The sequence below is a fragment of the Sorex araneus genome, chromosome X (assembly GCF_027595985.1).
Source record: "Sorex araneus isolate mSorAra2 chromosome X, mSorAra2.pri, whole genome shotgun sequence".
Classification (NCBI taxonomy): domain Eukaryota; kingdom Metazoa; phylum Chordata; class Mammalia; order Eulipotyphla; family Soricidae; genus Sorex; species Sorex araneus.
Genome location: NC_073313.1, coordinates 78,215,663 through 78,231,396, shown reverse-complemented (window position 1 = coordinate 78,231,396; position 15,734 = coordinate 78,215,663). Strand labels below are relative to the sequence as shown.

Sequence of the window (15,734 nt, the reverse complement as noted above, 5' to 3'; positions counted from 1 at the left end):
ATGCAGCTGACTACATACTGTTGCAAGGCAACTCTATCCAGGCTTTTATTTGGGTCACCTTAACACATCAGTGGCTGGACAAGTGGAAAAAGTTCCACTTGGGGGAGTCTGGAAAACTTTTGTGCATTCATCTGATTACTCACCACAGTATAATAATTCTTGGTAAGTGGAGTAGTTTCAAATCCCTTGACAGCCTTGGGGGAGAGTGGTCTCTCTGTGAAAAAAAAAACACAAAATGGTGTTAAAGTCTAAGATGAGGACTTTAAAAGCCAATGAACATAGTATAAATAATATCAATCAGAGTGATCAAGGGAAATATATATTTCAAAACAAGTGAAACTCAATGGCCAGAATCTGGAAACATCCCGAGTGCCCAGGGATAGACGACTGGTTAAAAAAACTTTGGTACATCTACACAATGGAATACTATGCAGCTGTTAGGAAAGCTGAAGTTATGAAATTTGCTTATAAGTGGATGGACATGGAGAGTATCATGCTAAGTGAAATGACTTAGAAAGAGAGGGACAGACATAGAATGACTGCACTCAGTTGTGGAGTATAAAATAAAATAATATGAGACTGACACCCAAGGACAGTACACACAGGGCCAGGAATACTGCTCCATAGTTGGAAGTCTGTCTCATCAGGTGGGTGAGATGGCAGCTGGAATATAGAGGGAATCACTAAAATAATGATGGTTGGAGGAATCGTTTGGGATGGGAAATGTGTGCTGAAAGTAGATAAAGGACCAAATGCGGTAGCCTATCAGTATCTATATTGCAAACCATAATGCCCAAAAGCAGAGAGAGTGTGTGGGGGAAATTGTCTGCCATAGAGGCAGGGGGAGGTTTGGAAATGGAGAGGGGTATACTGGGGACATTGGCGATGGAGAATGTGCACTGGTAGACGGATGGGTGTCCAATCGTTATATGACTGAAACTCAAACATGCAAGTTTTGTAACTGTATCTCATGGTGGTTCAATAAAAGAAGTGAAACTATAGGGGCTGGAGTGATAGCACAGTGGGGAGGGCATTTGTCTTGCACGCAGCCGACCCAGGTTAGAATCCCAGCATCCCATATGGTCCCCTGAGCACCGCCAGGAGTAATTCCTGAGTGCAGAGCCAGGAATAACCCCTGTGCATCGCTGGGTGTGACTCAAAAAGAGAAAAAAAAACTTTAAAAGAAGTGAACTCTAACTTTACAAAGCTATCGTCAAAACTTCTCGGGGCTGGAGTTATAGTGCACCATATAGGGCATTTGCCCTATATGTGGCCAATCCAAGTTCGATTCCTGGCACCACATATGGTCCCTCAAACACTACCAGGAGTAATTCCTGAGTGCAGAGCCAGGAGTAACCCCTGAGCATTGCTGGGTGTGGCCCAAAAAGCCAAAACATAAAATTTATGTTGAATTTTAATTTATTTTACTTTTAGGCACTGTGATTTACAATACTGTTAATGGTAGGGGTTTCGTGCATAAAACGTTCCAGCACCACACCCTTCACCAGAGTGTCTGCTTCCCCCACACACACTGTCCCAGTGCTCCATCATATTCCAGCCCCACCACCACTCCCATATGGTAAATTTCTTACTGAAGACCAATTATCAGCTTCGTTAGGCATTTGCTATTTCTTTACTATGTATAGTTATATCACAGATATGAGATGATTCGGTGTCTGTCCCTCTCTTTCTAACTTCACTCAGCAGGATACTCTCCCGATCCATTCAAGTAGCAGCAAATTACATGATTTCATCTTTTTTTAATAGAGGAGGTATATTCCACTGTGTACATGTATCATAGTTTCTTTATTCAGTCATCTGATCTTAGATACTTAGGTTGCTTCCATATTTTTAGCCCTTGAGTTTTATGCTAAGAGCAGCCTCATTGGGCAGATAGGAGCCACTCATTTTGCAGGAGAGTTCACTGGCATGGGCGTGGTTCCACGTGGAGCCCAGAATAAGCAGCTGTTTGTTGTACAGAAAAGACTTTACTTGATCTGGGGTCAGAGCTATAGATAGTACAGCGGGTAGGGCGTTTGCCTTGCATGCGGCAAACCTGGGTTTGATCCCCAGCATCCCATATGGTCCCCGGAGCACCTCCAAGAGTAATTCCTGAGTGCAGAGCCAGAAGTAACACTTGAACACCACCTAGTGTGATCTTAAAAGCAAAAAAAAAAAAAACCAACTCAGACTTGATCTGAACCTGGGAGTGCTGGGAAAGAATGGATGGCCAGAATTCAGACAGGCAAAAAAGACAGCAAAGACTTCTAGGCAGGAAGATTCCAGAAGCCCATCTATAGACATGGCATGGCTCAGTGCAGGGCTGTGCTTGTGAAAATGAATCTTCTAGCTGGGCCAGGCTAAGTAGAGTGTAAATAGACAAAAAAAGGCAGCCACGAGGGCTTATTTTTGTCACTTCCCAGTGATAACAACTGGGATACAGCCAGTTTCTGGGAGCATTATGCTACTTCATGATCCACCTGGTGGAAGCAGGGTGGGGAGATACACATGGATTAATCTAGTGAATTCACAAGTCTTTGCTGGACAAACAGTGCAGTGACGCCTTTGAGATAAGTGACAGAGCCAGGACTTGAACCCACGGTATTGTATTTGCCAAACCTGCTCCTGAGCACAGAGCCCTTGGGCAAAAGAACTCATGATGGTTTTATTCAATTATGATTTTAAGCAGCCCGGGTTCAAGTGAAACTTGCTAGAAAATCAAGCGTAAACCATCACTGAGCTTTGCAAGATATAGAAGAGTAAAAACAAGGCCGCGGGAATGGGTAATTACAACGTGACAATGAAAATAAAAATTTACTATGTAAAGTAAAGCAGACAAATAAGAATCAAAAAGGAAGTAGCTGTTTTGGGATCCCTGGGTGGCTGAACTTTGTTTTGGGGCCACATCAGGTGGCTCAGAAGAAATTCCTAAATGCTGGTGGTGCTCAGGGTATTTAACCTTCGTCAGCCATGTGCAAGGCAAATGCCCTACCCGCTGTACTATCACTCCACTTTCCCCACCCTCCCCATGAATTACTTTTGATAAAAATAGTTTACTTTTTGATGAAATTAATAAAATTGTCAAATCTGAGCAAGAGAGAGAAAACTGTTTACTGATAACAGCAGTGAATTGGGGTATCTCTAAAGATCCTGGAGATAGCAAAAAAGATAATAAAGAGATAAATTTGAGCAACTCTGTGCATAAACAACTGATAATTACATAGAAAAGGAACTAATTTCAAAAAAAACTACTACATCTCAACGAATGTGAAATAAACCATTTGAATAGCTTTATAACCATTAAGGAAATTGAATTCATAAATTTAAAACTCTAGAAAAAGAAATTCCCCAGCCAGAAGAAGACAAATACCAGATGATCTTAGTCATATGTGAAATATAGAGACAAAGTAAGTAAATACACACTGGATGATGAAAACAAACCCTTAGGTTTTTGCCAGCTGGCCAGAGGTGACCAAGGGTGTGGGGAGAGGTGACCGAGGAGGAGAGAGACAAATAGTGACCCAGGTTCAATAGTGGAGGGATGTTGGCTCCTAGATAGGAGGTGTGGTACAGTAACGTTGTGTGTCTAAAGCATAGATATTAACATTATTGTTAATCATGTTACTTCAAAAGTTGTTTTGGGGGGTCACACACAACAGTATTCGTGGAGCTAGTCTCATCCTCATTCAACAGGGATCACTGCCTATCATGCTTGGGGGCCCTTGTAATGCCAGGAATGGAACTGGAGTCAATCACACACGGGGCAGTGTGCCTTAATCTCTGTACCCTCAAAAATTTTTAAAAATTTTAATGTGCAATTATTTATTTATTTACTTATTTATTTTATTTTTGAGACAGTATGATTTACAAGGGCTGGAGCGATAGCACAGCAGGTATGGCATTTGCTTTGCACGCGGCCGACCTGGGTTCAATTCCTCTGTCCCTCTCAGAGAGCCTGGCAAGCTACCGAGAGTATCATTCCCAGAGCCTGGGAAGCTACCTGTGGAATATTTGATATGCCAAAAACAGTAGCAACAACTCTCATGATGGAGATATTACTGGTGCCCACTTAAGCAAATCAATGAACAAGGGGACGACAATGATACAGTGCTACATGATTTACAAAGTTGTTCATAATAGAGTTGTTTTAGGCACACAATATTTCAATACTAATCCCACCACCAGTGTTCCCTTCCCTCCACCAGTGTCACTAGGTTCCCTGTCACTCATCTCCAGCCTGCCTTCTTGTCAGGCGGCATATAACATATTTATTTCATATTGCTTGTTCCCACAAAACTTAAAGAAATGGCAAATGGAATTATCAGAAAAAAATCAACAAAATTCAGTCTGTAGAGAATGGTTGTTATATGATTTTAACCTATGTATATAAAGAATTTCAAATCATTTAACAAAATACAATAGAGAAATTAAAATCATTTAATATAATACATACGATAATAATACAAATTATTTAAAACTGCCTATTCTCATTTACATAACTAATTTTTCAACTTTGGCATCTAAAATATATGGCATTCAATTTTATTTTGTGCTTGGATATTATTGCAGTAATCATCATATTATCCCTGTCGCCAATAGCTAAAGCAATCCTTGGGAAAAAAGAAGATGGGAAGCATCACCTTTCACAATTTCAAACTGTACTACAAAGCAGTAGTAATTAAAACAGCATGGTATTGAAATAATCCTGCAGACTAATGGAATAGAGTTGAATATACTGACAGAGACCCTCAAATATATGAACACTTAATCTTTGACAAAGGAGCAAAAAATATTTTCTGAAGCAAGGAAATCCTCTTCAACAAGTGGTGCTGGGAAAACTGGACAGCCATATGCAAAAATAAATGAAATCAGACCTCTGTCTAAGGCCAGGCACAAAAGTCAGATCAAAATAGATTAAAGAGCTCAATATCAGACCTGAATCTATAATGTACATGGAAGAAAACGTAGGCAGAACCCCCCATGACATTGATGCTAAAGGTATCTTTAAAGATGAAACACCACTGACCAAGTAAGTGGAAGCAAAGTTAAACAATTGGGATTGCATTCAACTAAAAAGCTTCTGTACCGTAAATGAAATGGTGAGCAAGATACAAAGACAGCCCACGAAATGGGAAAAAACTATGTACCCAATACCCATCAGATAATGGGTTAGTATCCAAGATATTTAAGGCTCTGGTAGAACTTTGTTTTCATTTTAAAGAAAAACTATAATGTTAAAAGATGTGGGGAAAGCACTTACCAAAATTCTACACAGGTTTAGGAAAGAACGATTCCCATAAAGACGGGGGGGGGGGGAAGAAATAAAAAGGAACTTCTTCAATTCAATTAAGAGTCATCTACAAAAAAGCTACAGTGAGCGTCTTACATAATGGTGACTAACAGAATGCTGAGTGTCTTCCCTTGTCACCATTAATATTCGGAACCCTCTTTCAATGAGGTCAGGAGGCTAGAGTTGCACACGCAGATCAAAAACTACAGAACCCATAAGACACTGTGCTCTCATGCGGTTTTCTTTTTCTGTAGAACTAACAGGGAGGCTGTCTTTCCAAGGTCTTGAATGAGAGTGGTCCAAGGCGAGCCCCTAAAAGTGCAGATGACTACTACCATAAAGGTATTCTGCCAGCTTCCTCTGTTGCTTTGTCCCCGAATATGCCCCGTCTGTGTTTTACCTAGCTGACAGCCTTTCTCCCAACATCACTGATGCTGCAATTTTTACAGGCAGTAATGGGGTGGGGTAGGGTGGAGTGGGGTGGGGCTGATATATGCGTAAGGGAAAACTGTGTCTGAAACTGAAACTAGGGGGCAGAGCAATAATACAGCAGGTAGGACATTTGTCTTACATGCGGCTGACCCGGGTTCAGTTCCCTAAGCACCGCCAGGAGTGATTCCTGATTGCAGAGCCAGGAGTACCCCCTGAGCATTTCTAGGTGTGACCCAAAAAGCCGAAAAAATAAATAGAAAGAAACTGAAACCAGACCAAAGGCATGGAGGCCTTTGAGAAAAAAGACCCATCTCAGGCACCTAGGGAGGACACTCAGATGCAAAATTCCAGGCTCAAGCACTGATGGATCTAAGAAAGGAAGGCACAAGGAATGCAAGGACAAGGCTACAATAGCAACTCAAGAATGGACCACCAACATGTTGAGTGAAATGAGTCAGAAAGAGAGGGACAGACATAGAAGATTGCATTCATTTGTGGAATATAAAGTAACAGAATGCTAGACTAAAACCCAAGAATAGTATAGATAAGTACCAGGAGGATTACTCCACAGCTTAGAAGTCGCTCTCTCATGCTGGGGGAGAAGGCAGCTCAGAGAGAGAAGGGACGGCCAAGTAAATGGTGCTAGGAGGCCCCGCTCGAATGGGAGATGCGGGATGAAAGTAGATTATAGACTGAACATGATGGCCACTCAATACCTCTATTGCAAACCACAACACCCAAAAGGAGAGAGAGAGCAAAAGGGAATGCCCTGCCACAGAGGCGGGGTGGGGTGGGGGTGCCAAGGGTGAAAGCACCTACACCAGCCTCTGGTACAGGTTCTGTTTTCAAAATCTTTTCTTTAGTTGAGTCACCATGAGATACACAGTTGCAAAATTGTTCATGATTGGATTTCAGTCATACAATATTTTAACACCCATACCTTCATCAATGCACATTTCCTACCACCAATGTCCCTAGTTTCCCTCCCGCCACCCCACCAATCTGCCTCTTCTCTCTCTCTCTCTCAGCATTATGGTTTGCAATATAGGTACTGAGAAGATATCCCTTTATCACATAATTGGTTCTTGCCTCAAACTCGTCTTTGTCCCGCATTCACATCCAGTCTCTGCTGACTATATTAAGTTCTCTCTGAAACCCACAATCCACCACATGCATAGAAAGAATGTGTCAGATTAATGCAGGACAAAATATACGAGACAAGTTCTGTTCCAAAGATTGGTTCACAGTGACCTCACCAGAATGAACATGAATACATAAGCCTTTATTTTGGTGGTTAAACTTAGACAATAAGACGGGGCTGGAGCGATAGCACAGCGGGTAGGGCATTTGCCTTGCACGCGGCCGACCCGGGTTCGAATCCCAGCATCCCATATGGTCCCCTGAGCACCGCCAGGGGTAATTCCTGAGTGCATGAGCCAGGAATGATCCCTGTGCATTGCCGGGTGTGACCCAAAAAGCAAAAAAAAAAAAAAAAAAACCTTAGACAATAAGAACATCAGCCAATCCTATCTGATAAGTACCCCAAAAAAACAGTGTAATGAAGAATCCAAGTGGGTTATTTGGCATAATGACAGCAATGTCACCCAAACATATCCCTAAGAGCTCTTTTTTTTTGGGGGGGGGGCTGCTGGAGAGATGGTACAGAAATTAAGGCGCTTGCCTTGCATGGATCTGATGCCGGTTCGATGTCTGGCACCACAGGGTCCCCCAGAAATACTGGGAGCAACCCTCAAGCACAGGAGCACCAAGCTGGGGATAGCATCTGAGTACCCCCAGATGTGGCCCAACCCACCCCCCCATCAAAAAAAACCCTGCTTTGCAATACAGGTATTGATTTGCCATCCTGTTTGGTCTATATTGCAAACTACAACACCCAAAAGGAGAGAGAACAAAAGGGAGTGCCCTGTCTCAGAAGCAGGGTAGGGTGGTAGGGGATGGGGTGAGGGTGGTAGGAGGGATATTGGGAACATTGGTGGAGGAGAATGGGCACTGGTGGAGAGATGGGTAAACGATCATTGTATGACTGAAATGTTTATTGAAATACCTTTCGGTAATTAGAAATCTTTCAAAATAAATCTTCCATGTTAAAAAAAAAACCCTTCTTGATCCTGAAGTAAAGACTGCTTTTCAGTTCACTTCTGACCATCCCCCATTCTTGACAAAATATTCCTGCGGCTTGCTGAGGGTGAAAGGACAAAGAGAAATCTAGGAACAGCTAGTTTCTCAAGATTCAAAATATGTATGTGATGGACCCAGGGGATTAAAACAGGAAATCTAAATATAAAGCGCAATCCTAGTTCGGGTTTATAATGAGGTGGAAGAGTCCTTTCTTAATTTGCCTTAATATAAATTTAATTAGCTATGTACCTAATCCTCCTCATTTGATATCCACACCTAGTAAGAAGTTAAAGATGTAATGACCTGTAATGGAATGAGCTGCAAAAAAAAATTAAAAAACAAGAATTGTTTAAAATAGCTGCTCTAAGGGCCAGAATGATAGCACAGTGGGTAGGGCGTTTGCCTTGCACTCGGCTGACCCAGGTTCGATCCCCGGCATCCCATATGGTCCCCCAAGCACCGCCAGGAGTAATTCCTGTGTGCAAAGCCAGGAGTAACCCCTGAGCATCGCTGGGTGTGACCCAAAAAGAAAAATAAAATATCTGTTCTAGAGGTGGGGAGATAGTATGGCAGGAAGACTTGAACATGGCTTGAATGTGGCTAATCTAGGTTTGATTCCCGGCACCACATATGGTCTCCTGAGCATGACCAGGGTGATCCCTGAGCTAAAAGCCAGGAGTAAGCCCTTAGCACCGCCAGCTTTGACTCAACAACAAACAAAATATCTGTCTGATCATACTTGCCTCGGTGCTGGAGAGAGTACAGCCAGCAGGGTGCTTGCCTTGCAGGCAGCCAACATAGGTTTGACCCCCAGCACCCCATGTGGTTCCTCAACCCCCATTAAGAGTGATCCTTGAACATTTGAGACTATCATGCTAAGTGAAATGAGTCAGAGAGAGGGACAGACATAGAATAACTGCACTCATTTGTGGAATATCACTGTTACTGTCATCCCATTGCTCATCGATTTGCTCGAGCAGGCACCAGTAACATCTCCATTGTGAGACTTGTTGTTACTGTTTTTGGCATATTGAATATGCAATGGGTAGCTTTCCAGGCTCTGCCGTGCGGGCAAGATACTCTTGGTAGCTTGCCGGGATCTCCGAAAGGGACGGAGGAATCAAACCCAGGTCAGCCTCGTGCAAGGCAAACGCACTACCCACTGCGCCATCACTACAGCACTTGTGGAATATAAAGTAACAGAATGGGAGACTAACACCCAAGGATAATAGAGATAAGGGCCAGAAGAATCATGGAGCCGGACTCACATACTGGAGGAAAGGCAGCTGGGATACAGAAAGTGCCACTAAGTAAATGATGCCTGGAGGTCTCACTCAGGATGGGAGATGCATCTGAAAGTAGACTATAGACCAAACATGATGGCCACTCTCTACCTATATTGCAAACCATAACACCCAAAAGGAGAGAGAGTGTAAAAGGAAAAGTGCCTGCCACAGAGGCAGAGAGGGGGTGGGGGGCAAAGGGAGGGATACTGGGAACACTGCTGGTGGAGAATGGGCACTGGTGGAGGGATGGGTACTCGATCACTGTATGATTGAAATGTAATCACAAAAGTTTGTAAGTCTGTAATTGTATGTCACGGTGATTCATTAATATATATATGAGTGATCCTTGGGCACAGAGCTAGGAGTAAGCACTGAGTACTGCCTGGTGTGACCCCCCAAAAAAAAACCACCAACAACAACCAAAAAACCCATCCTGATCATACATGCCTCAATGTATTCTTCAGTTCTTTTTTGTGGAAGGGGGCTCACAAGCAGTGCTCAGGGGGTATGGGGGCCATTAATGGTGACGCTCGGCCTGGCTCTTCAGGCTGGACAGTTCAATGATCCAGCCTGCTCAGGCCCAGCAGTGCCGTGGACCTGCCAATGGTAGTCCAGGAGTCATGCAATGCCAGGTTCATTCTTGGGCCTCCACATGTGAGACTTGTGCTCCAGCCCTTTGTATTATCTGCCAAGGTCCGCAATATTTTCTCCCATGGAAATTTTGCCCGGAAAATTTTAAAATAAAGTCCTAAGAGAAATTCCTTAACCACTCTTGGTAACAAATATAAAACTGAAAGAGGTGGGGGGTGCTGGAGAGTTTGTCTCACACGTGACCAACCCAGGTTCGATTCCCAGCATCCCATATGGTCACCCGAGCACCGCCAGGAGTTAATTCCTGAGTGCAGAGCCAAGAGTAACCCCTGTGCATCTCCGGGTGTGACCCAAAAAGAAAAAAAAATCCACATGAAGAGCACAGGAGCCGTGCCCTGGGTTTGCCCATGATTATCTCAGCAGCGAAAGTGATTCTCTCAAAATATCACTTGGGTAAAGGTTCATGTCTTGTCATAGGTTTCTTAGCCTCAGCAGTGCCTAGAACAGGGCCCAGGAGCCTAGCTATGGCAGAGAACCTTGGCTAGCAGGCTAGGTGGGTAAGACTGGGTATCCTTTAGGAGCTTGCCAGCCCATTAGAGCTGGAGAGCTGGCCCACTAGGTAAAGCGCTTGAATTTGCCTTGAATTTGACCCACTCCAGTTCAATCTCTGGCACAATCCTTAGCACAGAGGCCTTAGCAATAGTACAGTGGGCAGGGCATTTGCCTTGCATGCAACTGACCCAGGTTCGATCCTCAGCATCCCATATGGTCCCCTGAGCACCACCAGGAGTAACCCCTGAACATCACCGGGTGTGACCCCCCAAAAAAAACACAGAACAGTCCTTAGCATCACACTATCATCCACCAAGAACCACTAAGGGTTACTATTGAGCACAGAGACAGGAATCACCCCGAACATGGCTGAATGTGACCCCAAGTCTCAAAATAAATAAACCACTTTCTAAAAGATGGTCTTCTAAACTTGGGACTTATTCTCACCTTTACCCCTTTCTGCAGAATTAATCAGCAGCAAGTATTCTCGATACAAGTCCAGCAGTATCTACTGCATCCGTCCACTTTCCCTTCCTCTCTACTGCTGCAAAGGGCCATGTGGATCGCCTGTTATTCAGATGACTGCCTTGGCACTAGTCTCTACTGCTTCCCCCACATCCTCATTGGTTACCCACACCACTTCCCTGCAATCTGGCTCCCACATGGACACTAGAAATATCTTTCTAAGCCACAGACTGTCTTTGACTTAAACCCTTTTCATTGATGCCCTTCTTAATGCAGCTCTCGTCCGTTATAGGTATTGGTTTATAATGAACACAACTGAGGGAAAAGGGGTAGGCAATCAAAATAGAGACATCCTTTCAATCACTTGGTTCCAAAGACATACAAAAGGTGAGAAAAGATAAAAGCTGGGGAACCTGAGTGATAGTAGAGCGGGTAGGCATTCACCTTGCATAAAGCCGACCTGGGTTTGATCCCCAGCACTCCATACAGTCCCCTGAGCACAGAGCCAGGAGTAAACCCAGAGCACTGGCAGGTGTGACCCCTCCCCCACCAAAAAAAGAGGTTTGCCAGCCTGCATCTAAATAAAATGGATAGGGAGTCCTAATTGCACACCTGAGAAAACAGTGTAACTATAGGCACTGAAGTAAATCCATCTGAGATGCCTTCCAGACTCAGCTGGCCTCAGCTTTCCAGATGCATCCTTGAAATTTGTGTGGGATACTTTAAGGGCTACCTGGTGTTACATATGCCGATACTACAGTGATCCCAATGAATCTACTGTAATGGCAGCTGTGGTAGAGTGCCTTAAGTTCTCAGTAACAGAAGCCACTGATTTATAAAAACACTGGTAGACAGAAAAAAGGTAAGAACCAATTAAATCCTGGGGTTGAAATGATAGTATAGCAGGTAGGGCATTTGCCTTACACACAGCTGACCCGGGTTCAAGCTCCATCACCCCAAGCACCACAAGTGATTCCTGGCTGCGTAAACCCTGAGCATTACAAAGTGTGCCCCAACCCCGCCCCAAAACTAACTGTGCCAAGACTACTTGTGTCAAGAGGCCACACAAAATTATAATTAACTGGTGTCCTGGTGAAATATCTCTGAATGATTGTATGGCAATGGGTCCTGAATTGGGCTAATTTGAAAAATCCTCTAGACTCCACATCTGTAGGTCTGAAGCCTTCTCCCATTTTTATTGAAACAAAATCGTTTTAGACAATTATTAGGAGAACATGTGCGCATACACAGGAGAAACATGATCAGGGCTGGAGCAATAGTCCAGTGCATAGGATGCTTGCCTTCCATACTGCCAACCCGAATTCCATCCCTGACACCCCATATGGTTCCCTGAGCATGGCCATCAATAATTCGTGAGAGCAGAGCCAGGAGTAATTCCTGAGCATGAGTGACCCAAAAAATAAAAAAAGAGAGAATAAGAGAGAGAGGAAGAGAGAAAGAGAGAAACAATGGGACTCCTGGAGACTGATAGAAGCCAAGGGTACACATCTCAGGTTGAGATGTAGGTGGAGCTCCCAAGATAGACAGAATGCACGAGAAAGAGACCAAAATGGAGAGTATGAGAGAGAGACAGAGATAGATGTGTTCAAGAGAGAACATGGACTTCTGGGAGCAGGGAGACAAGAGAAAATATCTCAGGTAGATATATGGGTGCATCTCCAAAAGAGAGAATGAGAAAGACACAGAGTGAGAGAGAGGCAGAGAGAGTGAGCCATGGAGCTGAAAGACAAGGATATGAGAGCACACACCTCAGATTGAGATATGGGTACATCTCCAAAATAGAGAAAGAGAGAGAGAGAGAAAGACAGACACACACACTGAGAGAGAGAGTGAGCTGAAAGACAAAGTTATGAGAGTACACACCTCAGGTTTAAGTGTTGGTGAATCTTCAAATTAATGGGTCCTTCTCCAGACATTAACACAGTTGCCAGTGACTTTCTGTCTGAGAATCGAACCGTTTGTGACTACGTCACTGCCTACCAGCATGCCAGACTCCTGAGCCTCCTCCTAACTGTTTGAACCCCTCCCCCAAGTTTACCGACAGTTAAATTGTATGATTATATTGTTGTGGTATGGATCCCCCCTACCAATAAATCACTTTGGCATAGTATGTAAATGCCTTGTACTTTAAGTGAAATCTCTCCATTGAGAAGGCAGACAGCTCTCTGGAGGTCTGACTCTCATGTTAGACATAGTTGGTCAATGGCAGTTGCCATGTGAGTCCTTAAATTAGAGAGAATACAGTCAGGACTGGCTTCCCACAGGAGACAAATTTTAAGAAAGGCTACTTCATTGTGGTGCAAATATCATGTGACAAGAGCCCAGACCTAGATGGCAGAGCTTATGACCCACCAAGACTAAATGGTATAACCTGTTCGAACCACTGTAGCCAGTGTAGCTCATCAGTGAACAAAAGAGATGTATATAGAATGCATATAGGAGAGAGCCTGGCAAGCTACCATGACATATTCAATATGCCAAAAACAGTAGCAACAAGTCTCACAATGGAGACATTACTGGTGCCGCTTGAGCCAATCGATGAACAATGGGACAACAGTGCTACAGTGCTATATATTTATGGAATGCTTTGATTTATCTTTAGTGAGTCTATACTTTTATTAATAGCATTAATTTTAAAAATAATGATCCTTTGGAAGCACTGTAAAGGCAATAATGAAAATTAGAAAAGAAAAAATATACTGAGGAACCAATCACTTCAAGGACTTCTTAGGTAAAGAAATTTGAGAAGTGAAGAGATGTAAATAACTGAGCAAGATTTTATCTTTATGGTGACATGTTTTTGTGTATCAGAGATGGTCTGGCACTCTAAGTGGGGCCTACTTACTGAAAGAACATAAAGCAAATTAGCCAAGAAAGCTCTAGAGAGACTAGTAGAGGCTGGTTAGATTTGATTCTCTGGGTGTATGTTCATTGCAGCACTGTTTACAATAGCCAGAATCTGGAAAAGACCCATGTGCCTGAGAATAGATGACTGGTTAAAGAAACTTTTGGTACATCTACACAATGGAATACTATGCAGCTGTTAGAAAGGATGAAGTCATGAAATTTGCATGTAAGTGGATCAGCATGGAGAGTATCATGCTAAGTGAAATAAGTCAGAAAGAGCGGGATAGACATAGAAAGATTGCACTCATTTGTGCAATATAAAGTAACAGAATGAGAGACTTACACCCAAGAATATTTCAGATATGTACCAGGAGGATTGCTCCATGGCTTGGAAGCCGGCCTCACATGCTGGGGGAAAAGGCAGCTCAGATAGAGAAAGGACCACCAAGTAAAGGGTGCTTGGAGGGCCCGCTTGGGATGGGAGATGCGAGCTGAAAGTAGACCATAGACCAAACCTTGATGGCTATTCAATACCTGTAATGCAAACCACAACACCCAAAAGGAGAGAGAGATCAAAAGGGAATACCCTGCCACACAGGCGGGGCGCGGAGGATGGGGTGCAGGTGGTGGTGGGGATACTGGGATCATTGGTGGTGGAGAATGGGCACTGGTGGGGGATGGGTACTCAATCATTGTATGACTGAAATGTAAACACGAAGGTTTGTGAATCTGTAACTGTATCTCACGGTGATTCATTTAAAAAAATTTTTAATTAAAAAAAATAAAATAAGGAGCTGAAGTACACTGAGTAAAGGGCAATTTTATTCATAATCCAAGTGGCCAAATAGCTTCCAGAAGCCCTTTGCTTGTTTGATCGTGAACATATCTCTGAGGCATTTACTCTCAAGTCACTTAAAAACTTTAGAGCTTAAAAAATAGGTAGGGAAGAAGCCAGACATATAGTTCAGTGCGTAAGACATATATGTAGTACACAGTCAACCCAGATTCAATCCCCAGCACCCCATATGACCCCCTGAGCACTGCCTGGAGTGATTCCTGAGTGGAGAGCCAGGACCAAACCCTGAGCATCACTGGTTGTGGTCCCAAAACAAATTTGTTAAAAAGCAGGGAAGCTAGACTAAGGCCTCTCTTATTCTTATATTCTGCTTCGGTGTTTCTTAGAGTAGCAGGAAGAATGATGTTCTCTATCTCATGTGCTAGATTTAGTAAGCAGAAAGAGGAACATAGTTAAGGTTGAACAGTTGTCTGAGCTCTGCATTCCTTTGCTTTTTTAGCTTTTGGCTGCCTTGATATAATTCAAATACAACTTCATTTCAAAATATCTTGTCACAGATTTTTCCCAGTTCTGTTCTAGTCATATTTTTGACACACACATACAAGTATAAACAATTTCTGTTAACCAATTACAATGACAAGATTTTCAAGTAGAAATACCAAGAAACAACCAAACAACATTCAAAGAGACGTTGAAAAGATTCACTTACCACTGGATTTAATTTCCCTAACATAATTACTCGGGAACCAGCCTGTTCGCCCATTCAATGTGCCTTCCCACCAGCCTCCTTCTTCAACTCTAGTGACATAAATGATGTCCCCTTTACAGACTGACAGCTCATCTTCATTAGTCTGCTTGAAGTTGAATCTTGCCTTGACTATCAACTGATGACTTCCGTTTTCCGTCATCTCCTAGAGAAACAAAAGCCATGCCTGATTAAGCACTCTTCTAACAAGGAAACAAAACCAAGTGATAAACCTCTTCTACTGAGCACACAGCATCTTACATGATTATATGACCAAAATTAGATACTAAGCTTCTGGAAAATTGTATCCTGCCTCCAAATTACTAAGAAAATCTCGATCTGGCTAGGACTTAGTCACATCAGAGATCATATAACCCCAGATTGACCAACGTTGGCAGTTCTTAACATGGGCCGGGGTGTTTCAGAGAAGCTGATCTGCTCACTCGGTCTTTACCAAAGACACACCCTGAAAGTTTAAACGCAGAAGATTTTAGGTTCAATATGAGAAAACTGAGAAGGCGTGGAAGCTTAATGATGATCAGATTCTCCAAGGGATCTAAGATCTCCAAA

At 43.2% G+C, this 15,734-nt stretch overlaps 1 protein-coding gene across 2 annotated transcripts in view; it reads right to left on the bottom strand.

The window, feature by feature from the left end:
- The window catches only part of LOC101551817 (rho guanine nucleotide exchange factor 6), a 149,374-nt gene that overhangs the window by 99,438 nt on the left and 34,202 nt on the right, over nucleotides 1-15,734 (bottom strand). For both annotated transcript variants that reach the window (XM_055122345.1, XM_055122346.1), the window contains 2 exons: nucleotides 15,129-15,330; nucleotides 144-214 (listed from right to left, as the gene is read on the bottom strand). In XM_055122345.1, coding sequence (XP_054978320.1) covers nucleotides 144-214; nucleotides 15,129-15,327 — 270 coding nt within the window. In that variant the 5' untranslated portion in view covers nucleotides 15,328-15,330. The remainder of the gene's footprint in view (nucleotides 1-143; nucleotides 215-15,128; nucleotides 15,331-15,734) is intronic.